The 27524-nt window shown below is 36.2% G+C and overlaps 1 protein-coding gene across 2 annotated transcripts; it reads right to left on the bottom strand.

The window, feature by feature from the left end:
- Nucleotides 1–1214: 1214 nt before the first annotated feature.
- On the bottom strand, nt 1215–26383 carry LOC117419526 (neuroepithelial cell-transforming gene 1 protein-like). Of its 2 annotated transcripts, XM_034032327.3 has the most exons (12): nt 26023–26383; nt 21084–21150; nt 16412–16471; nt 6503–6610; nt 6138–6305; nt 5458–5520; nt 5109–5205; nt 4755–4831; nt 4383–4640; nt 4060–4230; nt 3350–3536; nt 1215–2936 (listed from the first exon to the last, which is right to left on the bottom strand). In XM_034032327.3, exons 1-12 carry the CDS (start codon nt 26154–26156, stop codon nt 2524–2526), a joined length of 1803 nt encoding a protein of 600 aa, XP_033888218.1. In that variant the 5' UTR covers nt 26157–26383; the 3' UTR covers nt 1215–2523. The 2 variants fall into 2 exon arrangements, with proteins under 2 accessions (XP_033888218.1, XP_033888217.1); XM_034032326.3 differs by lacking the exons at nt 16412–16471; nt 21084–21150; nt 26023–26383 and adding an exon at nt 10479–10722.
- Between the last annotated feature and the right edge of the window lie 1141 nt (nt 26384–27524).

The following is a 27524-nucleotide window of genomic DNA, read 5'->3' as shown; positions in this document are numbered from 1 at the left end:
AACTATGGTATTTAAAGTACCTGGAGTACAACCTAGTACAGAAATGTGTTGTTAATTAAAACATTTTGTCTAGCACGATATCCCAACATTGGAAGCACTATAATGATTTATGACGTCAACCACATTTTATGCAGATGATATCCATGCATGCAATGTTGACAATTCTGTAAAAAATCTAAATGGGGAATGCTGAATATCGTATTTTAAATTATTACCCTAAAAGTGACTTTAGATGGCATCAAATATGCCTGACATCTTAATGAAATGTACAAGACTGTAAACATGTGCTTCATTTATACATTATAAATGCTTGACTGACAGTTAAATTATGAGTCATGAGACTAGCTCTTTTTGGGATTCCCACAATGCACAGAGGAAGAGACCCACAACAATAGTACAAACTATTCTACATAGTTAGAATGACTCTGATAAATTAGTTGCATGAGAGTGGATAACACTAATGAACTAATGAACATTACTTTGTGTTTGATTTTAGAAGTCTGCACATCACCTCCAGCTTTTACAATTTCTTTGGGTAGCAGAAAAATTGCAATCATTCTCCGTCTGTAGAAGCATAACTCCTGCTCTGTTTAATGAATTCAATCTCATGCAGAGTTTCTAAATTCCTAGCAGGACACAGACCTTCATCATACAATGGAAATTCCTTCTTGCCACAAAACTCTCTTGTAACAAGTGTTCTATTTATATGATGCAGTGTGCACAAGTATGGTTCACTAGTCCATGTGACATTGTGTGTTTACATAGGTTGCCCTAAAATGTTTTGAAACTTTCAGTAGCCATCACAAACTGAACTATGAAAACATCTGCTACCCTTGAAAGAGGATGGACATGCCTTAAATTCTTGTAAACAGAAGATGATATATTCTAAATACGGGCAATAAAGCAGCCCTGCAATAAAACAAGAACAATGCAATCCTGTAGGTATACACTTCTAGCTTCTGAAATCTAAGTTGGTGTTATATATTTACTTTTAATTCCACAATTCTTGTAAATCTTAGATTATCTATATGGGCAGATAACGTTACTTGTGATGTGATGCATGTAAAATAAATGTACATTTGTATACATATTAAAAAATAATAATTGTATTATTTATTAATGGATACTCTTGTAATTTATATGATATTAAAACTTGGTTTAACCAGAATATTTTTTTCATAAACATTACACAAAGTAGCACACAGTACTAAATGTTTCCTTACATAGAATTTTATTGTACTTCATAATTTGATATTGTACACCACAGAGAACTGCCCCTTCATAAACATCCATATATTTACAGTCCAAGTTACAACATGCCACATCTTTCTACAAAACTCATCTTCCCCAACATACCTTTTTTCATCCTTTTTTCACACTTAGCTTTTTATACCAAAATGAAATCCCTCATATGAGCAAAACACATTTTAAAATGCACAATGCTTGTATTCTTTAACATGCTGATCAATTTACACAGAAGCCTTTCTTTAGTTCATTTTGTCATTACAATTCATTTTCAATGTACACCATTTTTTCCCCTTCCATTATATATTCCTCACTAACCTTCTGTAACATACCGGTTTACCTCTTTATTTCAAACATTTACATGGCAGTTCTCTCTCAGTAGTCCCCCACAAAAAGCATTTTACATGCCTGCAATAACAACCAAAAAATCCTCATGCAAGCCGCTACATTGGATGGTTTGATCTGTTTTATAGCTGTTGGCTTAAAACCAATGTGGCTCAGTTTATAATTCTTTCAGTAAAAAAAAATACCATATCAAAAAAGGACAAAGTGTATATATATATATATATATATATATATATATATATATATATATATATATATATATATATATATATATATATATATGCGCCGATTGTTTAAGAACAAAACTAAAAACCTAAAAATAACAATTCTGAATTTACTTTAATGAAAAAAAAAAAAAAAAAAGATAACCAATATAGTAAATTCATGGCTTGGCAGGATAAAATATGTACAATAAGGAATATACATTTGTAAGACAGTGTGTTCCAGTACAAACTATTGAACCTGGGGTCTGTTTTAAAAATCTTGTCCACTTATTTACATTTCTCAAACAATTTACAACGTGAATGAATCAAATGCCATTGTTTGACGACTGCTAAAATGCTAATACAGTACTGATATATATATATATATATATATATATATATATATATATATATATTTAAAAAAAAAAAAAAATTCAAATGTTTTATGAAAATTAAACAAATGCTGTAAAACCAATTTTAACTGTCACTATACTGGGTGATGGAACAGAAAAGGTTCTATCATAAAAGCCCTGAACACTTAACCCTGAACCCCTAAAACAGACCCTAAGTTTTTCAATACAGATGCCTGCATTGAAGTAGCTGCCATTAAAAAGATATATACAAAGAAAAAAATAAAAAAACATAACAATTAGGAGAATATTACACTGCTCTATTACTTAGAAAACAAGTTTTATAAATAGTCTTTTTCAAGCCCAGCAATGGCTTTTATTTACACCAACTTTTCTTTTCTTTTCCCTATTGATCGGGACTTTTCTTTTTTTGTTTTCTGTATAGATGTTTTTTTGCGAACTGAAGTTTGTACATTTTCAATTTCCTCTGTGGTGTCCTCAATAGAACCAGTCTCGGAAGTGTTTTCATCTGCCTCCATATGAACAATGCCAGAAAGGGTAGATGACCACCTCTTCACTTTGATGTTCCTTGCCTGAGGGGAACAGCATTTTGGTTCCTCATTAAGCTGTGGGAGCTCCCTTTCTCTTGTTGGGGACTGGGCCGGTTGGTGTGCTGCTATAGCAGTACGGATACAGTTGAGCCACTGTTGCTTATGGAAGATATCGTTGCCTTGTAAAGTATGGGACTGACCCTGAGTTGTGTCTTGGAATCGCACCCTGAAAATATGTTTAGCTAAAAAAATAATAATAAAAAAAAAATTAGTACTGTTGATTGTCACTATCTTCTGACAAATTACATTTTGTATACAATTATATTTATCATGCAAGACAAACTCTTTCAACATAGTAAGAACTGCGGGACACTTATCTAAATCCCCAGGGCTAAGTGAACATTTCTATTAGGGTAATTTAGAAAAAAAAAAAAACGCTAATATCAGTAAGAGGCCAATAATGGGAATTTTTTTTTTTTTTTTTACTGGCTGACTACACATATGTTCTTTCATTCTTTGGACATCTGGTCTGTTGAAATGCGGCTTCACCAAGATACCATTTACTTAGTGTATTTTATGCTCCATCAGCCCTCAAGGCACCATTGCTGGTTACTCTGTCAATTTGTAGCAGACACCTTGGCAACCAATATCTTACCTTTGTCCGAGTTGCTAAAAGCTCCTCTGAAGGAACCTCCCATTCTGACATCTCCATCCTGCAGGTCTTCAAGAACCAGGTCCTGCACTGGGATGGGCTGACGATACACCTGATAACACTGCCGCTCATTGCGGGTAACCGGGCGAGTGAAAATCAAGATGTCTTGGAACAAGAATACATAAAGTTTCTAGGCAAAGGAAGAGAAAAATTCTGATTTGAAGCATAAAAACAAAACTAAAACAAAACTAAAATAAAACTAAAAAGACTTATACGTTACAAAGATATTTGGAAATCAGTAGTAGCATGGATATTTTAAGCAGATAAGTAGACTTAAAAGGAATGTTAAATAAACCACAGCCTGTAACTTCATTTGTAAGCAAACCCAGCCACAATATCATTGTGTCTGACATTAAAAAGGATCCCTGGATATTCTTGTATTGTACAATAGTTATATATTACACAATCACCTGTTCTTTAGAATAAGAACCCTCATGCGTAGGCTTTAAATAAGCATGATGCAACTACTGAATGTTTTTAGATTTGTAAATTAAGAAACCCACAATTGTATTGGTTAACTACCTAATTTGATTACAATGTCGATCCTACAAAGCCAAAGCCATCATTCCCACTTTAGAAAACTGAACTTTTCCCCCCATTTCTAAAAAATACCAGTTAGTTATGGTATTCAAAGTAAAAACGCAATATCTTACTGTTCCACTTTTGTTCCGTAATTCTCCATGGCAGAGCAATGTCTTGCTTGTCTCAATACGTGGGTCCTTCTGCCGGTCATCAAGATACTCCAGTTTGTCAATAAAGTACTGGCAGTCAGATTCACCTTTCTTAAGATCGATACCAGAAAGGACTTCATGGATTATGGAAATCTTAAAAAAATAAAAAATAAATAAATAAATAAATAAAAAGAGATAAATGTATTGCATACCAAGCAGAATTAAGGTTTGGTTAAATGATATCAATGTCTCATTGGCATATGAATTTACGAACGTATTTATCAAGAAGTGTTAAAGTCACATACCGCTCCTTCCAGGCTCTGCACATCTGGGTGATCATTGGGAGTGTGTTTTAAAATCTCTTTCAGCAACAGGGGATATTTAACCAGTCTGCTTCGTGGAATGTCAAGGAAGCTCCAGAGGTCCAGCTTGCGGCTGAATGGAGACTCCAGGCAGCGCTGGAGAAAGTCCTGTACTCTACGGTCCTGCTTTTTCTGATCCAGGAGTGTCTTTGCTGCCAGCTGCTTACTGCAGTACGCTTTATAAGCATTGAGGCCTGGCAACTAAAGACAAAAGAAAAAAAAGAAATACCATTATTATTTAGAGAACCTATGCTTTGTGTTATTTGACATAACCACAAACACCCCCAAATAAAACAAACAACTGTGGATACGCACCCAGTTCACAAATACGTGACCGATTTGCCCCACAGTTCCGTCTGGCCCTGTTGCCTTTGTAAGTTGTGCCAAGAGATCTGGAAGAGATAAAACAGCCTTATTAAGAAAGAAAAAAAGAACACATCTTTTACTTTAACTCTTTGGGCACCAAGTACTTTCCAAAACGACAACCCTAGAATAACTATAGTTTCAGTGTCAAGAGATTAACATTGGTAAAGTATAGTACTGTAAATTAACTGCTGCTTTCCTGTTTTGTTTTCTTTAAATATTTTAATATAATAATAATAATAATAATAATAATAATAATAATAATAATAATAATAATAATAATAATAATATTTCAAAATGGTTTACCTTCATGCAGAGGGATGTATGAATCCAGATCCCCAAAGATATGAGTTAGTTCTTCCTCAGACATAATAGACAGCTTCAGCATGGGATCATGGTAAGCCTAAACAAATAAATAAATACATAAATAAATAGGCCTACATAAATAACTAAAGTAAATGTGTTACACACCTTATTTATTTAAATGGAGACCTGATGAATCATGTTTATAGCTTTAACCAAGCACATCAAAACATTGTTTTTTTGAAAAGACACAGATATTCTTTTAATAGCAACAATCTTGTTTATAAAAATGCTGCCAATGTTCTTGTATACATTTTATGAGAATTTATTTTAAAACCACAAAATAACTGACCTTCCGGGCTAACTTGAGGTCTTCGATTAAATCTTTTTCCCCTCGAGACAGTTCAAAAATAGCCTGAGAAAAAAAAAAAGGGGGGGCAAATTGAAATCCAGCACATGTCAAAAGGTAGCATACAACAGGATGAAATGTCTTTTTTTGTTATCACTTTATAAATAATGATAACAACAATCTTTTAAACTATTAATATTCAATAATGTGTTCCTCATTTCCTTGACTTGAACATACTTTTGTAACCAATGATCTTTAAGATCTGAAAATGTCTGCTGAAGTTGAACGTTCCATTTGAACTTGTATTTTGAATGTGACTATCACACATACTATTCAAATGGTCTTACTGTTTGACAGTTTTGACAATGGGTGCGATGTCTGGCATAGGAAAACTAATGGGAACTGTACACAAAGTGCTGAGTTTTTATTGTTAGAATGGCTCGACCAAATTAAATATTAGCAGACTGACTGCAAAGTACATAATGTAACCACAACCTTTACATGGACACTGCTCAATAAAACAAAGACTACGAAGGGTGAAACTAGAAGCTGAATTCAATGTACAGCATGCCGTTATTAAACAATCAATGATTAGAAACGTGTCAGTAATGGATGCCCAACAACCAACTACAAGTAACCAAAACACAGAGTTCACATTCATTCAAGGTCTTGTATTGGCATACCTCCTGTCTCTTGATTTCTTTAGCTGAAAAGTTTCCTTTCATGGAAACATCCAGAGTCTCAGACCAAAGAGTGCTGTTACGCCTCTTTGGTGGGGTTGGGGCTGCAGTTTTGCTGCACGATTTCTGGGAACCACTTGGTGATTTGCCTTCCCCTCGAAACGAGATGGACTGTTACGAGGAAAAAAAAAAAAAGTGAATTAGTTACTTCTATTTAACTGCAGACTAAAATGACATGCTTTGATTACATATCTAAAGCCTTTCCTTTATAGATCATTTCACTGCCACTACACCTTTAGTTATTTTTGAAAGCATTTCACTTATGATTAATGTATGCTATTCTTAAACGACGGCAAATATTATTTTACCTGGATTGTTTGTCCAAAACGCCTGACAGCGCCATTTCTTGCAGGCGAGATTAGGTTAGCCAGTGACGTTACCCTTCCAAGAGGTCGAACCCGTTTGTTACTTGGCTCCTGCAAAGACAAAGACAGACTATTAGCTGCTATAATTGATACAGATTATTCATTTGTCACATTTTACAGAGAATATCAAGCCAAGTCTAACATTAAATAAATAAGAACCAAAACATGTTTTGAATAGAGGGTCCCCACTTGATCGTATAAGGAATGTTTCAGAATGGGACTGGTGGACAAGCCAATTGTCATACCCTCTTGTGTGGAATTTCCTGACTACAATAATGCCCCTCTTGCACTGGTCAGGAAATTGCCCATATCCAACAGCTGTTCTTTAACATGAGATGAGCCAATGGTTCTTATCTGTCACAATGAACTACTGTCATTTCTAGAAGGTTATAAAGGTTTGGAGCATTTCTGGTATGCATCTTGTTCGGCTCTCAGCTGTTAAGCAAGGGAGTATTGCACTTAGCAAATGGTCACTAACTACACTCTGTTGAACAGTGCATCTCAAGTAATGAAAGCTTTTTTTAGTTTAGATTTGTACATTTGTACAATTTACATTTTCCTTGAAAGATAGACATATTAACATATACAGGTAGAGTAGCCCAAGAGCACACAAATGGCAATAAGTGTGTGTGTATATATAATAATAATACTTTTCAGTTTGTGGTAAAGTTACTAGAACTTGTATTTAGATATCTAAAATGCTATTTGATCTCTTTACAGCAGTAATTAATTAGATTTCTTCAAATGGACAACCTGCATTTTAATTATATACGTTTTCTAGTTCTATTAAAAGAAGCCATAACAAAATAAATCAAAGTGATTGGTTACTTTAAGGGTAGGCTATTTACTGAAAAAATGGGGAGGTATAGTACTTGTCACAAAGTAAAATCATTTTTTCACACCTTTGACTCATCACTAGGGTTCCTTTTAAGGGCTTTTAACTCTTGACATGTAATTTGTACCATCCATTTACTCAAAACCCTGCGGCACAAAAAGGCTTACAGACCTCAAATTGTTCTTGTTTGAACAGGTAGGCTTGCGTGAGACAGTCAGAACACCTGAATTATGAAACGCCAGCTGCTAAAGACAACTAGCACAGCCAATATACAATGCTTCAACAGGTCAAGACATGGTCTTTAAGACAATAGCGAAGTGTTCTCTAGTTGATGCTCAATGCTCTTTTAAAAACACACACATTCATACCTAAACTAGTGGATAAATCTCCATTGAATTCATGTGCAACCAATTATTTTAACTATTAGGCTAGTGTGTATGTGTGTCTGTTACAGCAGTACAATCTATCTTATTTTAAATATATGGAGTACTGTATTAACTAAGACTAAAAAGATGGTCCATTGTTTTAAAATGATCTCTACTAACCACAACAAGGACCGGTTTAAAAATCCTTATGACATGTACAAAAGACATGTACAAAAGACATGTACAAAAGACAAAGACAGATGAGCTTTATGGTACATCTGAGAATACAGGTATATCCACTTGACAATGATATTTATGTGGTATACTATTGATGCACGGCACACATTGCAGACATTGTAGACAGACACCACAAAGGACATTCAAGTCAAACAAGAACAACCTGCATTTGACAAAAGCCAGATTAAATCTGAAGCCATTCAGCCTCTTCGCATGTAAAAACATGCCATGCCTTTAGACTTTACTTGTCACGAATTTGCAACTCCTGTTGGAAGTACTGTATTTGGCAAAAGTACAGAACTGTTGCTGTACAAATGTTGCACAATTCAGACTCATGTATTCGCAGTTTAGCCTACTACATGTAATGTCCCTTGATATAGAACGGCTGCTGCTGCTGTAGCAAAAAAATAAATAAATAAAAAATACAGCAGACCGTATGGAACTCTGGGGTACAATAAGCAACAATGTTCTCCACATGTCTGACTCCTGGATTCAGCATTCCATTAAGTCATACGTAAAGCATTACATAAGTATACTAGTGTTTTTCAGGTATTTCAAACAAAAAAATATCCTTAAATGTTTTATTTGCTTTTCTTTGATTTGTTGCATTGCAATCTTTGCATGTACTGGACTGGGTAACAATGCTTTCAAAACTGATATATTCTATACCAGGTTAGTTCATGAAAATTATTACACTATTCAACTTCACTGATAGATGGTGATTGTGTAATTTGATATTGTTATTTACAAACTGTATGCAATGTATATTTCCATGATGTTCTTTATTTCAAAACCTCTAACGCTGTAAAAATACCATGTATTTCAAAAAAGGAAACATTAAAGTGCTCATCAGTAAAGTTTGGAGGCAACCCAAAGAAAATCATGGAAATATTTGACACCTTAAATATCCATCCTGAGTTGGAAAGACCCTGAAAAAACAATCCACTCCCTATGTTAACTCTCTCGGAAACAGAAGAAAAAAATAAATAAATCTATTTTTAGGTATTGATTAGATAGAATCCATGGGCTGTTCTCTTCCCAGGATAAATAATTTTACCCAGACCACCCAGATCAGACAACTGACTGGATATTTTGCTGCAGTATACGGGTAGTCTGGGTTTCCACTCCACAAACCACATTTTCCCCCTTTTCAGTTGGTGTGCCTCATAAACTAGCGCAGATGTGTATTAATTCAGGAGTGAGCCCTCCCAATCCAAAAATTCCAGCAGAAACATAAACCTGAGGGTAATAAATGAATGCAAGTAGCAAAACACACTATTATTTTTTTCTTCAAATTATTTGTTAATATTTTTTCACTGGATTTCTCACTAACCTTTAAGTTTTTGTTTGTAAAATGAGAATAAATTCACAAACCTTTTTAAAAGGACTGTTTAACCTAAGAGAATATTTAACAAAACTCATTCAAAATATTTGTATATCTACCAACTAGTGCATTTGTGCCTTGTGTCAATTTATATTTTTCTAGTTTACTAAACTGCAGTGGGACCAAATTGTAATTAACATTTGCTGTTGATTATGTTTTAATGCACAAGAGACAGGCAGAGGGAATGCTTTTACATTTAAATAAACAGCATTGGGTTGGTTTCTGTTAAACAATAAAACTGTGGACTTAGTGGCACAAAAATAGCATTTTTTTTTTGGAAAGGTTCCTAAGAACAACAATTACTCATGCAAAGCTACAGTAATAAAAATATGAAATTACAAATCAGTAATGAGTTTATTCTCCACTGAAATCCACTGTCACTGACTGTAACTTGCACGCCAACACAGTGAAACACATTAGTTCCCTTCTTAGCAATTAACAAAAAGGAAGGAAATCCAAATGAAAGCTAAACTGATTCTGATGGTAAATCAACCAAGAACTGACTGCGCGGGTCAACCGCAATGCTGTCTGGCTACAGCTTTAAAGGACGCAACCTTCCTCTGGTAATAAAGACAAACTTCAAAAGATATTCAAAATCAACAAAAAAAGGTCAAAAAAGCTCCCCATTGTCCCCCAAAATACCCAAACTTGTGGTTTTAAAATTATGCTGACATTGTTATTAAGCACTTTGAAAAAGATGAACTAAGAGATCCACATGGTTTGTGGAAGATAAACACTATAGCAACAATCTGATCAGCAACTATGGAGATACTGAGAGTAAAGCCCCCAAACACATTTTATGAACAATACCTGTCTGATAACAGTCATGATTACGAAAACGTTACTGATAAGAAAGTTAGAAAAACCATGTACCTGAGAAAGGTTGTACGTTTGGTACGAGATAGTCTACTTTACCTAAACCAAACGAATGCACACATACTAAAAAGTAGTATTAACAAAATGACCATCACAACCACTTGCAAGCTATACAAATACAATTGAAAGGGCTATTTTTTAGGAACTTTTATAAACACAACAATAAAAAATGTCTGATTTATAAACTAAAACATTTGTTTAAAAAAAATAAAAAACACTTACCTCTGATTCTTTATTGGACTGGTTCTGAAAGTCTATGACTTGAAGACTCCTTTTAATAGGCAAAAGGCTTCCGATTTCATCGTAAGCCACCATCCTTTGTAAAATCCTTTAAAACGTCTTCTACACGTAAATCCCTACTATGAAATAAATACCTCCCCCCTCCTTCTTCTTCTTCAGAATACTTGATGAACACTCCTAGTCTCTCTATCTTTGCGAGTCAACTGCTATGTGGCAGGCTAGAGCAAAGTACACAGAACTTTAGTAAATGTGGGAGGGCTTAACAGTGCAGCAGTTTACCAGAATCATCTGTCCTCCAACTACTGACAGCTGCTGCTAGAGGGGGTGGAGGCATTTCCAATTACCCTGATAAAATGGGACTTGAGTATACACAAGACGTATAGCAGCAAAATGGATTTGCCATTAACAAAACATAATTAAGACTTCTACAGATGTATACAGTACTTTCAAATTGTTTCAGAAGGGGCACTTACCAAAAAGTTAAAAAAAAAAGTGTTTAATCTTTTAAAAACTGTATACAAGAATAGACAGTTCACTTGTTCTGCCTTCACCTCAGTACTGCAATATATACAGTGTCCATTTTAGGACATCCTCAGACATCGCTGCTTCCCGTGCCAGGAATCACCCCTCCTCAAGTCAATCATGAGGTATGAGGCATCAGGCATCAGTCCTCAGTCCTCCTCGAGTCAGTGGTTGGGCATCAGTCCTCCTCGAGTCTGTGGTCGGGCATCAGTCCTCCTCGAGTCTGTGGTCGGGCATCAGGCATCAGACCTCCTCGAGTCAGGCATCAGTCCTCCTCGAGTCTGTGGTCGGGCATCAGACCTCCTCGAGTCAGTCGTCAGGCATCAGTCCTCCTCGAGTCAGGCATCAATCCTCCTCGAGTCAGGCGTCGGGCATCAGACCTCCTCGAGTCAGTCGTCGGGCATCAGACCTCCTCGAGTCAGTCGTCGGGCATCAGTCCTCCTCGAGTCAGGCATCAATCCTCCTCGAGTCAGTCGTCGGGCATCAGACCTCCTCGAGTCAGTCGTCGGGCATCAGACCTCCTCGAGTCAGTCGTCGGGCATCAGACCTCCTCGAGTCAGTCGTCGGGCATCAGACCTCCTCGAGTCAGTCGTCGGGCATCAGACCTCCTCGAGTCAGTCGTCGGGCATCAGACCTCCTCGAGTCAGTCGTCGGGCATCAGACCTCCTCGAGTCAGTCGTCGGGCATCAGACCTCCTCGAGTCTGTGGTCGGGCATCAGACCTCCTCGAGTCTGTGGTCGGGCATCAGACCTCCTCGAGTCTGTGGTCGGGCATCAGACCTCCTCGAGTCTGTGGTCGGGCATCAGACCTCCTCGAGTCTGTGGTCGGGCATCAATCCTCCTCGAGTCAGTCGTCGGGCATCAATCCTCCTCGAGTCAGTCGTCGGGCATCAGACCTCCTCGAGTCTGTGGTCGGGCATCAGACCTCCTCGAGTCTGTGGTCGGGCATCAGACCTCCTCGAGTCTGTGGTCGGGCATCAGACCTCCTCGAGTCTGTGGTCGGGCATCAGACCTCCTCGAGTCTGTGGTCGGGCATCAGACCTCCTCGAGTCTGTGGTCGGGCATCAGACCTCCTCGAGTCTGTGGTCGGGCATCAGACCTCCTCGAGTCTGTGGTCGGGCATCAGACCTCCTCGAGTCTGTGGTCGGGCATCAGACCTCCTCGAGTCTGTGGTCGGGCATCAGACCTCCTCGAGTCTGTGGTCGGGCATCAGACCTCCTCGAGTCTGTGGTCGGGCATCAGACCTCCTCGAGTCTGTGGTCGGGCATCAGACCTCCTCGAGTCTGTGGTCGGGCATCAGACCTCCTCGAGTCTGTGGTCGGGCATCAGACCTCCTCGAGTCTGTGGTCGGGCATCAGTCCTCCTCGAGTCAGTGGTCGGGCATCAGTCCTCCTCGAGTCTGTGGTCGGGCATCAGTCCTCCTCGAGTCTGTGGTCGGGCATCAGACCTCCTCGAGTCAGTCGTCAGGCACCAGTCTATCTCAAGTCAGTTGTCAGGCATCAGTCCTCCTCGAGTCAGGCATCAGCAGTGCTTAATTTGTGCTGGGGCTTGCCGGGGCTCAGCCCCGGAACCTCGAGGCGTGCAGTCATATTCCCAGTACCTCTAGTTAGAAATCTCATAAAATGCTTTATTTTTAAATTCTCAACACAGTTGTATGAAGTCTGCAAGTTCTTGCGTCTGAGGATGTCCTAAAATGGACACCGTATGCATATGTGGTGTTATTTCTTACGATCTTCTGCAGACTCTCACTGTTAGAGCTTTTTACAGTTTTTTAACAGTGAAAGTGCAAGTGCAAGTCTACATTATTTAATTAATGACCCTGAATTGTTTAAGACACTTAGGATATCAGTCCAGAAGAAAACATGCAGTTCACATACTAGCTGCAGTATTACATGTTTTTAAAGAGGGAGCACTGCTAACCCATACTTGCATATGTAGGATATTTAATACTAGAATGATCCCATAAGCAAAATAACTAGACAAAATAAAAACATACTTTGTTAGGCACACCCACACCTAAGGTAGAACCAGTACTACGTGGAACAGATTTAAAAAAATAAAAACAATGTTATTCCTAATCCAGTCAGCATACTGATGAAATGGAAAATCCAATGAATCATGAGGAGAGGCGCTTTTTCTTTTTTGGAGTGGAACACATAACTTGTCAATTCTGGCGACACCACCCAACTTTAATATTCTTACAGGGTTGTTCTTGAACACATGAAATAAAAACGAAAAAAAAATATATAAAACTGGCAATCAGTAATACAACAAAAAGTTTCAGTTTATAGGCACTATATTACAGCTTTGTACAATAGAAGTGTAGTTCATAAGAAAGCCATAGTATAGGGACACAGCGCTGGCTACACAAAATAATATTTAGGGTATTTAAGATTACCATGTAGTTTGGAATCAAATTGTGTGTACAATTATTCCAAGGACAACACTTTACATTTGTTTCTATTTCAGGTCATTTTTTGTTTTTATTATATCCACATTTGTATTTTATTATTTATTATTTTTACATTTTTAAAGTTCACTGCATTGTAAAATGAGTAGGGTACATTATATGTGTTTCCAGGGATTCTGTTATTGGAGATACATTGTAAGGAGTTGGTTGCACATAGCAAACAGACAGAGATCCGAGCATGGACTTGCCTAAGGAGGACTCATTTGACATCACTGGTTGTCTGGGATGTTGGGATTACCTTACTCATGTGTAAGTAAGGATTCATGTTTTAGGCAACAAAAGTCCTGCATCATAACAAGCAAGTCTGGTCTCATGCAAAACCACTCCTATCTGGGTAAGTGGGAGTGAAGTGTGCTAGTGTAAACTGTGGCTGAACCAAGAAGGGGTAAGCACTCACCTTCAGCCTGAGGGAATGATAACCGGAAACACACCACATGTTCAAAGAATACCTGAAGACAACAGGAATACGCATCCCCAGCAGAAGGACAATAAAATAAAGTCCTACATGTCTTCACTAGGACTACCACATTATAATGGCTTTAATATGTAGGCCTAATGAAGATTTTCAAATCAACCAAAAGTCAAGAGCCAGTAAGAATACTGACCTCCCTCTGTGTAAACACTAGCATACTTTAAATAAATACCGCAAGACCAATACTTAAATAACTGTATTTAGACTTGAAAGAACCATTTTATATAGTTGAACTCAGTAAAAGAAAGGTACCTGCACAAATTTACAACTGGTGTCAAATGTGTTGTTTTTTTTTAATTTTTTTATTATTTATTTATTTTTTACATATCACAGAAGTATGATGTAATATTAACCAAATAGCCAGATCTATAACCATCAGCAGTCCCCCAGTTCCTCCACTTGTGATGTTGTCTGTCTCCTGCCAATTCAGCCTTGAAATGAGCGCACAGAGTAAATGTGGAAAAAAATCTAATATAGTTTACAAACACAGCACAGTGATTACAAGACCAGTGACCCGCCTCTTTTTTTTACACAAATGTTTTTTTCAACAGAATTTGTACTCAGAAAAAGGGCTTAGTCTTCAAGGTCCGCATAAAACACTGAAAAGATTGTTGTAATGGGTTTATACTCCTAAACAAATCTAGCAAGCTTTCTCTGAATTTTAACTAGTGTTGGCTATAAAAAGTTTAATTTTAAAGGCACTAGGCTTATATGGACGGTTTTTTTTTTTCCAAATAATAACAAAAAAAAAAAAAGGAAAAAAGTCAACAGCTGGGCAGCAAACCAACAAGAAGTTCCCCGATTTGCACACTGTCGGTATCAACAATGAGCTGGAATAAAGAACTCCTCTTCATCCAACTCAATATCTGATTCCAACACAACAGGTCTAAGAAAGGTCTAACTCACAACTGCAGATTGACATAACAGTCTAGGGAAGATAACTTCACCCAAGGGACTGGTAAAGTGTGCTCTGGTAGAATATTGTTACAGCCTTTTGAGTAGGACATCACTGAATTTATAAAGTAAGGTATTTTAGGGTTAGAGGAGATCTATGTTCTGCCATTAACAGATATGCTTCATTTCTTTTCCATGCACCTCAAAATCCTGTCATAAGGTGTTATCCTGGATAATATATATTTGAATTACAAAATAATAACAATAATATATTTATTTATATATATATATATATATATATATATATATATATATATATATATATATATATATATATATATATAAATAAATGGGGAGTGATGGTTACTAGGTTCCTATTATGCAGATAAAATGTACAGTAACTTATGAGTCCAACTGTTCTTCCTACCATCTACCTACATGACTGCACCCACACCCATACTTTTAAGGTTGACATACACTGTCTTAAGAAAAGCCTTGCTGGTTGCTACCAAACACTGAAGGTAGTGCAGTAAACACTCTTCCAGTTAAGCAAACAAACTATGAATCAGGTAATGCCTTGAAACACTTGATAACCAATCATACGTAGAAATGGAAGAACAAATCTCAAATAACTTTTTACTTTTAATAGCACTATACTATATAAATAAACCAGCATTTATAGTCACTTTCAGTTAGTACAGGATAAAAGGTGAATGCTACCAGGTGCAACTTATTGAATGTTTGCATGTTGAGGGACTTAAATAAATATTGCTTCGTTTGCTTCTTTAGCATGCCGATTGAAAATCTCATCATTTCTAACCTGGTGAATGAATTTAAGACAAATATGTTAATATGTATACATTTTGCACTGCAATTGTGGTGTTTTCCTAATTATAAACAATGGGCTCTGTTCTCAAACATTTTAAGTCCTGTTTTTTGAAGGGTGCTTTTAAACTTAGAATAAACTAATAAACCCTCTCTGAAACTTGATTTACTATAATTAGTCAAAATTGGCTTAAAGAACATTCCTTAACAAAACATTACAATGTTTAAAGTTTTGTGAATGGGCCCAAGTTGTTCATCTCACATTCTTGAACAAAATGGTACACCCATTAGTAATAGGCTTACAATGTATTTTTTTTATATAATTGTTAAAATGTTTTGCCATGGAAAAATAGAGATATATCGTGAGGATGCTCAGTGTTGTTCTTTAAATCTTGAGGTTTCATTAGACTTGGACAATGCTGGAGTGTCTGGAGCATCTGGGAAGGTCGTTAGCGAGATCTTGATTAACTGGTTTGGCAGATTGAAACTGATGAGACAAGATTAGGGAGTATCACCCTCACCTGTGCCAAAACCAACTGTAGTGGTCCAATATCTCAGAAAGGTCTGTTCATTAATATATTAAATTACTTTTGTTTTTATAGTAAGTTCCAGGTGTTCAGTGGACTCGGACTTAATCATGTTGTGTACCCACAAGAACGAAGTTTTTTTTTTTTTTTTTTAAAGGCTTTGAAGTACTGATGTAATAATTGTGAAAGAAATGACTTATTCTTACCTTAAAATCAAAACTGCACAGACTAACAGCATCATCATCTTTCTCTCTTCGTTTTCTTTTCTGGAAAGGAAGAAAATAATGTAACATTAAAACAGATACTGTAGTTATTCAATAAGGAAAAAGAAACCATGAAAAATAAGAGAGTTATATTAATTTATTTTCTCAATAAAAGGGTATATTAGCAAAAAAAAGTATTTATGGTTTTAGCAGTTGTATACTAAAAGAAAGGGAAATCAAAGATAAAACACAGCAGGGGTTTTCAAAATATCTGCTTACTTGCCTGGCAATAATCATGAGAGAAAAAACAGGTTATTAACCAGGTTGATTTCAAAGGCTTTCTATTGCAACCCATAAGATGATGCATCAGGCAAGTAATCCATAGACTAGGTTTGGGCTATTTTGTGAAGGTCTTAAATAATCCTTGTTTAAAATGCAAAGTCAGGAAAGTAAAATTGAATTAATTATTTGAAAGCAATTTGAAAAGCTGTGCTTGGGTACAAGAATGTATTGGTCAGTAAAAAAATACATAAAACAGATCTAATGACCAAGTGAATCAGAATCACCTTTTATTCAGTATTAAAAAGGAGTGATGTTACATTTAAAACAAGCAAGGACAATTTTTTGACATCTCAGTGGTTTTCTCTGCATCCTCTAAATCAACATCATTTCGTAAACACAATTGATTCATATGGTCATTTTCTGTGGAATAAAATAAAAACCAAAGAGATTATTAAAAAGATTAGAAAAACCACAGGAAGGAATCACTAAACTCTCACCAATACCTACAACAAAGCCACATTACCTCAAGAGTGAAGTAATGCTGTATGGACTAAGGCAGAGCACACACCCTATTACAGTCCCCAAAATATAGGAAACCCTATTTTAAATCAAATTCAATTTCTATATTACTCTACTAGTAATCACCAGCAAGTGGATCTAGAAGAGGAAGAATGTAAAGGAGTTGCTGGCAAGAGAAAGATGCTGGTTTGAGAGATGAATGATGCCAATCATGCCACCCTTAATAAAGCATTGGTTTTTGGGTAGATTATAAGATTATGTAGTTGGGTAAGTAGGAAGGATATTTTAAATATCTTTCTGAACAAAAAGTACAAGTTAAACAAGATTGAAAATTACATTTTCTGTTCAAGTTTACACATTGAAAACTGTACTGGGAGTACTTTAACTGAAATACAAATATGGGAGTGCAATATCTGGGGTAAAACAGATCAGCTATTGGCCAGACAAGGTTTCAAGAGGTCCAAGAAACACTGATATCACCAGACTGGAGTCAAATATAATTATTACACAGCTGTGTAATTGCAATTGTAATTACACCATATAATTAATCAACTGAAGAACTCAACTTTAAATAAACAGCAGCTTTACTTCACTACCTGTTTTGGAAAGGGATAAAAAAGAAAAAATGTTTCTACATTTTTCTACATGATTCCATTTTTACGATTGTTAAAACTAAAAATGGAAACCACCATTTTTACTGGAAACCAGCCAGTGTTTAAAAAATTCCTACCTATAAAGTTTTGGCAAAAGAGGATGCATTTTAAAATCTCTGCCGGCTCTTCAACATCAAATTACTCCTAATTGAAATCCCAGTTTTCCCTACGATGTCCTATAAGTTATACCAGAGATCTAGAAACCTTTCAAACCATAAAGAACAGATTATAAGGGAAAGTACAAACTGAAGCACACAGTCTAGATAGAAAGCCAACTGTTTATCTAGCTTTTGAAAATATGACACTTGTATTTAAAAAATTAACAATGTATACAAACAAATTCCAATGTATTATTTAGAGAATTACAAGGAAAAGAAGAAATACCGTAAAGACTACAGTAAATAAACTTGCTGGCAAGAGGTTTTTCATGGTAAATTATTAAATGAATGCATTCTTATGTATGATTTGGCTTTATGTAACCACGCTTTGCTTCAGGAATTTGACTAGAGAAGTGAATAGCTGTGGTAACTGCTAAATTCCAAACTGGTCTCATGCAAAGAATGAGTTCCTAAATTTACTTTACACTAGCTTGGTACTATTAATGACACTGTTCAAATAAAAATTCGTAGGCGTGGAAGTTTAACAAAATAGAGCTTACCTTTGTTTTGTTTAATATTCCTATTACTTCGATTAATTTCTTTAGGCTCGTATGCAGCAGCAATTGTAGCATGAACATTATTTTAAGCATCTCTCCTCAGAAATTGTAAACAAAATATCCCCATCAAACATGGTTGTGCAATAATTTACTCTGACAATGTTTTCCTGACCTCAAGCAGAGCCACAGTGGTCATGTGCAAATTGACCCCTTAGCGATCAGGTGGACTTGCACGAAACTCAGGTCCCACAGAGATTAGACAAAAAGGCTAAACATCCCTTCAGTTATGTACAGGCCTTCTGCAGAACCCGTGGCTAAAATAGCCATTTTAAATACTAAATCTGTATATTAAATTAATTGACTTGCATTATAAATTTTGTTGGTGATGTTACTGCAGCTCAGAATAACCACCTAGCCCAGGATTGTTTGGAAACCAATAAATATCCACAGGGATAAACAGATGCAATTTAGAAGTAATTTTAGGTACCATGTACAAAACACTACCCTTTTTAGACCTAGTGAATTATAGTCTGTTCAAAAGCAGTTAAAATTAGGGAAAATAATGATACATAACCCCCTGCAATACACACTTGCATAATAGCACATATGAAAATGGATTGTTTTGTGGACAACCTTGCATGCAAGCAGCATATTTACATTCACTTTTATAATAACACTTTTAGCAATAAGCAAAATGCCTTGAAATAGTCTCCCCTTGTGTAGACATGGGCTGTAGTCATCATTTACTTTAAGTACACAATATGCCACAGTAGACAGACTTTAATAGTGAACTTCTTGAATTATTTGTTAAGTATTTTAAAAGAACACTTTGCTTTAAGCAACTGTCTTCATATTCAACATCAACTACATTATGAACTACAGTTGTACAAGAAAAGAGATGTGTTCAAAGTCAAGCTGGTTTACTGGTAACTACTGTTTACATTATTTTATTTTATTTAGCCCATCTTATCATAATCCATGTATTATGGTGCCCTTTGATAATTAGTCTACAAAAAATAAAGATTACTTACACTTAAAAGTTCTTAGCAAAACACAGATTACCAGTTTTAAAACAGCCAACTCTGTTTAAATTGTTTTTATTATTCATTTAGTGAAAAGGGGAAGACAATGATGTCCATTACCTGTTTTTTTTATTTGATTAATTGCTGTTTGAAATAACCTCTGAATGAGCATAAGTAGACACATTAAGTCCTTCAGTATAAACAGTTATAATCAGCCTAACTTACATTGAACTTGCACTGCTCCAAACAATTACATGATAGTCAGTGATGTCTATGCTTTGCTTGTGTACACAGCACTTATCAACACATTCATTTCTAGTATGCAAAATCGATACCAGGCCTCTATTAGTGTCAGCCGTGATCTCACACCATACTGACTTTCAGTGGGTAGACACAAGGCATGGAGGTGGACAATTCAGACCATAGGATATTTGCATATGACCCCTATTGACACCTCACCCGATACCTGTTTTTGCATTAATTACTCTAAAGCTATTAGATCAATACAAAAGATTTTGAGATTTTTAATGCCTTCTGAATACCCATCTCTGAATATCCCTTAATTGTTTGGAGTAGTGTGTTTCACCAAGAGAAATCAGGAGAAAACAATAAAATGGACAGAAAATATTTGCCTCTGGTTCTGTACAAAGTCTGCACAGCTCAAAATGCTAGACATGACCTGTCAGGTTTTTAATAGTTTTGTACATGACCATTTTTTTTCTTCTAGTACAAACTTGCATGGTATATTGTACATGTTATTTTTTAGCCACAAAGTTCCAGAAGAATTTCGATTTTTAAATAAATGTTCAGTGACTGTTGGTAGCTGATTTGAACAAAATTTGACAGAAATTTAAAATATAGACCCAGCTGAAGTTAGACACTTATTCAATATTCGGATGTGACTGAAACCTGAAGTTAGACGTATTCATTATTTAGTGTTTATAGTTTAACTGATTATTTGGGATAAGAGCACTTTCTGAAGCATCATGTATATATGATGTAATAAATCAAAAGTACCCCCCCCCCCCCCCAAGTGTTTATTGCCGTTGCTCCCTTCACTAAAAAGGCTTTTTTTTTTCATAAAATAATGATATTCAAATTAATTTCTTAGACAAACGCTGTGCCACTTAACCACTGCTGCCACATGAAAGTACACACGCCACACAAAATATTGATACCACATTTATTGCCCTTGCCCTGGGAAGAGGCCCCCAAAATGACAGGCAAATAAGCTGGCCCTCGACAGAAAAAAATATTTTTTTCATAAAATAATGATATTCCAATGCCTTTCTTAGGTAAACAAGCCACTGTGCCACTTATCCATGTAAAAAAAATAATAGATGTGCCTCTTCAGTGAGTTACAGGCAAACAATTCCATCTTGGGTTTCTGTGACAGTTTATAAATTACTGGACCTTCGGTCTCGGAATTTATGATTTCACAGAAACCCTAGATGGAATTATTTTCCTGTAACTCACTGAAGCCCAACTATTATTCTATTATTCTATTATACAATATATATATATTACATTCGTTCTTTACTCACCAAAGTGAAATCCCAGTTCGGCCCTGGAGTTAGGAAGGTGAAAGAGCTTCCTCGTCGGAGTGGAGGCCTGGAATTGAGAGCACTGTGTAAGTCATTTGCCAATGTTCCCACATTGTTCTGTCCTACCAAAACAGTGTATCATTTCTAATACATATGCATAACCAATGCCAGGCCTCTGTTAGTGTCCATGGAGATCACACTCCATATGGACTGTCATCTTTAATTATAATAGTTTTACAAACAAGACAATATGTTACACTGCATTACATGTATATAATGAGAAGAATACTGGGTCAAAATTCTAGTAAGATAATTTCTTAATGCGTTTACATTTTACTGCCTACGTAGCTCTAGTATTAATAAAACAGCTAAAATATTTTTTAATTAGTTCACACAAACACAACATACCAAAGGCTGAGCATTGCAAAATGTGGTGTTGTTTTTGGTGGCTTAATATCCTAATGACCAAGTATCAATACTGAGCCATCTCTAATTCTGTAAAACTAAATGGACTGAGGGTGGTCTTCTCTCTATCTATAGATATAAGACAACCCTACATATAAGGTCAGATTGACAGGTGCTGTAACAAGAGGTTGTTACTGAGTAAGAGTGTTTTATATAAAGGATTTACAACAACTGTTCCAAGCTAACTTTAGAAAGTTTGTGCAGTCAAAGGTACCATAGGGCAATTATACAGGTGTGGTTTAAAAGCAAAACACAGTATCACATGTCTGAACATACTGCAGGAAAGACAAAATATGTTGAGATATAACATGAACAAGGTCTGCCAGCATTTTCTTAGTCCAGTCAGAGTTACTGTACTTTCTCCAGAAATGCTTGGGTCAGTTCCTCAAAGTACAATTTTAAGCCCTATAGTATTCAAATACGGTCAGCTACAGTCAACTGTACCTGTAGGCATCATTTGATACAAAAATAAAACAATAACCCATAAGTATCATAGCCTCTCGTAAGAGGAGTTATGCATGAGAATTCTTGATAGCTCACAATTTGTGGTGCATAAAGACTACTTTCCACTTGAAAGTCCCACCCCTAATGCCATTTTATTTTCTTTACCACTGTTATGCAGAAATCACACTGTTCTGTACAGGAATACATTATATGAACTTTGACTGAGCTGGACGAACTAGCAATACTGAGTAAACAAAGGTAAGGCAATGTAATTCTTATCAACTTAGTCATACTTCCTGCACGCACGACGAACATTACCCTGTCTTAAGTATAGGTAAGCTTTACCACTTTGTTAATTGTTCACAAGATAGGGCTAACCGATGTGAAACAGATCACGTACATCATTTGCTTTTATAGTAGTAACCGAACATCACACGAGGTAAACACAATATAAAATCTTGTTCAATTCCTCAATACGATTGAGCCATTTTCTTTTTCACCTTCTTACATTAGAATGCACTGTAATTATTTATGAATTTGGAAAACTTTAGTAAAAAAACATACAACAGGATCATTCTATAAATATTCTGTGTATTATACAGTTTGGGCTTTTATAAGTACAAAACACTGGCAGATTAAATGGAAAAATCTCAGAAGGATAAATCATGTTGAGCTGGATTTAACTAGTTTTAGGGTGGCATCAGCCAACATAAACTTTCTCAGGATCATTTAATGAAATGTCCTGACATTTCTTGTGGTTGGTTATTGATGTTATTTTTAAGGACTTTCCACTTGCCAAAATTAGAAAGTAAATCAGTATATCAATGTAATGGTACTTAATGGATTACTTAACTGTGTTTATTATCTCCTTGTGCTTATTATTAGTTGTGTGCTTTAACTTGGTTTCTTGATTTACCATAAAACAAACTAGCACAGTTTTAAAGGTATAAATAATTTAAAAACGTGTAAAAGGTTACATCCATGTGCAGATGATTGATATTAGCGCTGCAACGATAATTTGAATAAATAGATAAGCGTGAATTTTGCATTAGTAATTAATTCACTTTTTAATTTTTTTTATCATGGATTAAACCACACTTAAAAAGCACCATTAGGCTAAAGTGCATTTGTGCCGCATTTTGGTATCGTAATGCATTACTACTTTTTTTTTGTTATACTGGAATAGTAAAGTAGATTCAAAATACTCAAAAGTATGCACTGTCTACATAAGTATCCTTAATGTATAAACTTACCACTAAGCAATATGTTGTTAAGAAACAGAATAATCAAATAGATTACAATTACAAGACTGGTAATACAACTCGAAGTAGATCATGCAAGTAAAGTTGCCCAGGCCTCTGAAGAATTCAGATTTATTTTCTGTCTCAGTCTTTACTATTTTTGGCCCATTCATTTACAATTTCAGACATATATTCAAAATGTTTGAAAGATATGGACAAAAATCCCACCTGGATAAAAAAATGCATGGTTGTAACAATCTTATCTAAAATGGTACAAAGTAAACTGATAATAATGACTCTGCTGCCTCCTAGTGGTTTATTAAACAAAGAAAACGGTTTGTAGTGCAGTTCTGGAGAGGCACTTCCCAAGCCTAGCATGTCCACTGTCGATTTATACACAGCCAGTGTTTAGTGGATGCAAGACTAGTATATTCCAGCAACGAAGCAGTGTCATGAATCTTTAGATCTTTGAGAAATCATAACATGCAGAGTACAGAACCATCTCAGATTAAGATAAAATGTGTTTACTTGCACATGTATTATTTATTTATTTTGTTACTTTCTATTTTTTGGCTTTATTGGACTAGTGTTTCAGAAGTTAGTGTGTCAGTTGTAGGTTTTGTCAAGACCAATTTGACTTGAGCTGGAGACTGGATCTTGCAAAAGCTTTCATTGCTGCTCCCTAGGAATATCATTTCTCACTCAAGCAATTTTCAAGTTTTAATTCATTTCGATTAAAAACTTGTTATTCAATCACTATGTCAGGTAATGTAGTTGTTCAAATTAGTAGTCGTGCCAGACTCAACCTAACAATGTTTTATAAACAAAAAATAAAACACATCTGTTTGCCAATTCTGTTCATGCCTGCTGGCTGCTGACCACTGGAATGTGTATAATGAGTATCCACTTTCAGATGACAGGCACCATGCTGTAGCTAGATGAAGACCAGGTACAAAGTGTGGCTAAGCAAGTTACAGTAACAGGGAGACCGTTAGTGTTTCAGCATTTGCATGACAATATTCTTTTATTTGTTAAAAGGCAAGAGTAGGCTAACCTTTTTCAGATCATGTTGGTAAAGCTACAAACATCAAACAATATATTATTTATTATTATTATTTATTTTTTAGCAGACGCCCTTATCCAGGGTGACTTACAATTGTTATAAGATATCGCATTATTTTTACATACAATTACATTTTTTTTTACACATTATTTTTCTATACAATTACCCATTTATACAGCTGGGTTTTTACTGCAGCAATCTAGGTAAAGTACCTTGCTCAAGGGTACAGCAGCAGTGTCCCCCACCTGGGATTGAACCCACGACCCTCCGGTCAAGAGTCCAGAGCCCTGTTGTTACTAGTGATAGGAAAAGGGAAGACTAGAACCAGTGGTTTGCCAAAAGGTTAACTGATCCAAATCACATGCAGTGCTTCATGCTCTTTAGTGCCATCTAATGGTAGATCTACCCAATGTCTTTGAAGTCAAGGAATTACTATGTAATGAAACAATCAATAATGACATTAGGGACAACTACACTATTAGTTTACAGAGAAGGCACTGACCATTCATTGTAGAGGTGAAGACAACCTTGCCTCTTAGGTAGTCTGTGGTTTTGACATTAGATACAATATGTCACTAGGTCAGCATTCAGTTTTTCAGTACATGCAAACACCTGTGCATGTAGACTGCATTAATTCAGCCAGAAGGTACTGGTGACCCTTACTAATTGGTTAACATTCAGACATTTCGTTCAAACAAGGGGGGCCTACACTACAGTAGCTTGAACTAAGCAGTGTGCAAGGTATCCCAATTTGGGGCCGGAGACCAGAAGATCGTTTCAGGGAAGCCGCAGCCCACTCTCCCTGCTGCCTGACCAGTCAATGTTACCCAAGCCGGGGGATCAAGTAACAACATTTACATGAACTCTGCTGGTCTTTTATTTCTTTTGCAACACTTTTGAAGTCACCTCTATCATGCATTTATACACTGCCTTACTCACTTACACCAAAACACCACAAAGGGATCATTCCAAGGCAAATAGCATTTTTACATTTCTACGGATTCATTCAGTAGTCAGAAAATCCTAATGTCATGGGGGCCCACAAGCCGAGAAGGTTTCAGGACCCCTGCAGTGAAGATGGAAAAGGAAGAAACCCAAAGATGTTCTACTGCAAAGCAGGGGGTTGGGTTACTGACTTTTGTGGTCAATAAATCTCGCATACTAACCAACCTAATGCATAATGGGCACTGTATGTTAAATTAACTGCTTACCCCAAGAGTCTGATTAATTTGAACAATATTTTTGTTTGGAGGGGAAAGGCAGGCTGGCACGACATTGGATATGTATGTCCCACAGTGGAAAACACTCTGTTGAGTTCACTGCCTGCTATACCCCAAACTTGTGAAATGTCAGTCAGCATGGAATCAATTATGTTTTCAAAAGACCTGCAATGTTGATATATAGGTCACTGGTCTAAATGTACCAACCAACAGATTTAATTCGTATTATGTACCATAGATTCAGCAATATTTAAAACGCTACAGGTAACCTGTTTGATTGAATGCAGAGGTTACATAAAAATATAAACTACCAGTAAGTATGACATATTAATAAATAGGCCTTTAACCGAACACGTCTCAAGTCTGTGTGTGTGAGAGACTTGAGCATGTTGTTAAATGACAACACACAACGTCAAGTGGAGGAAAACGTTCTGCGTTTTCATTGCATGTCAGGAGACCTTTCTTACGACGTTTTGTTTGCAAGCTAGTAATCACTGCTTACTCACCGCTTTGATTTGCAGCTTTCTGGGCTGGTTGATTCAGAGTTGATGGAGGAATTTCTTCTCTTGGATCCAGCTTTCTGTTTCGGACTCTCTTTCACTGATGCAATTTGGATCTGGGGATCCGCCCTGTCCTCCATTTACAAATACACAGCGGGATCGAAATGACACCAAAACAATTCTAAAAACAAAACATGGAAGTGTAAGTGGTTATTATTACTTTGTATTGTTTTCAAGGGGCAACATTATTAAGGAAGGCACAATTCAAACCGCTGCCAAAGGAAGTTTGAAAATGGCGGAAACTTGAAAATCCACCAATCAGGAACGCGTGACGAGTCTGGTTGCTTAGAGAACGAAGCTCTGAGAATAGTGAATGGGAGGAGCATGAATTAAATAAAACAAAACAGAACGGTGGGTGAAGGTATCACTTTCACTGGAATGGATTAGACTTAGATTTAGAGGCTTTTGCTTATTTTTATTGTTCTTCTTAAACTGCAGTGAAATGCAATAGTTACCGGGGTTTCAGTTCAGTAATACTGGGTAACAACCAGTGGTCTAGTCCTAAATCCAAAAGTACCGGAACGCCAACAAAATATAGATTTCTGAAACCATTTTTCCAGGCAAATTTGTGTTGTTTTGAAAGCATCTTGCGGGTAAATACTGTTTTTGGTGGTTTAGTGATTTTTTTTTTTTTTTTTATCGTGCTGCACGTTCTTTTTCTATTCCTTTCGATACGAGGCCATCACCAGCGCAGAACTTCAATCACCACAACGTCCTGTATTGTATAGTAGTAGTACATCACGTCCTCCCCCTGTTTTTTCTGGAGCTCTGCATCCAATAAAATTACGAATCACACAAACGCTGTTATTTTTTATTCGTCACCAATTTCAGAACTGTACATTTACAATTGTTTTTCGGTTTATTTTTAAAGAATGTATCCCCTGACAGTTCTGGACAGTTTAATTTTACACGACATTCTGAATACATGTTTGTTTTTTTCCCCCCCGATTTGATCTCATCAGATAAAAAAAGAGGTTCTGGTAATGTAAATTGTGAGAAAAAAAAAACACATTAAATAAATAAATGCATAGTTTATAACATTACAGTTTTTTTTTGTTTTAATAAACGTGTAGCAAGTATTTATTTATGCTTTTGTAATATATATTAAATCTTAAATGTAAGTGCGTTTTTTGGCTGCTTTAAAAAACACAATTTGGCTACTTCTTCATCAACACTTTAACTAAAAGACACTGTTAGCCCTATTAAACTTTAGTACTGTAGTTTGTAATAGAAGTTCCTAATGTTATCTTCATTGCACCACAAGGACGACTGACTGAATCGTACAATTAATTGTGCAGGAATCAGGAGATGTGTGTGATTTGACTACAAACATTTTAAATACGTGCCGGTTATCGGAGACGGAGACTCCGATTCAAGTACCATCAGTAGTGGTGTTCTGACAATCTGAGCTACCCAAAGTACGCATTTCCACACAAAATTCGCATGCC

This window comes from Acipenser ruthenus, chromosome 14 (genome assembly GCF_902713425.1).
Source record: "Acipenser ruthenus chromosome 14, fAciRut3.2 maternal haplotype, whole genome shotgun sequence".
Taxonomy (NCBI): domain Eukaryota; kingdom Metazoa; phylum Chordata; class Actinopteri; order Acipenseriformes; family Acipenseridae; genus Acipenser; species Acipenser ruthenus.
This window is presented reverse-complemented; position numbering and strand designations above follow the sequence as displayed.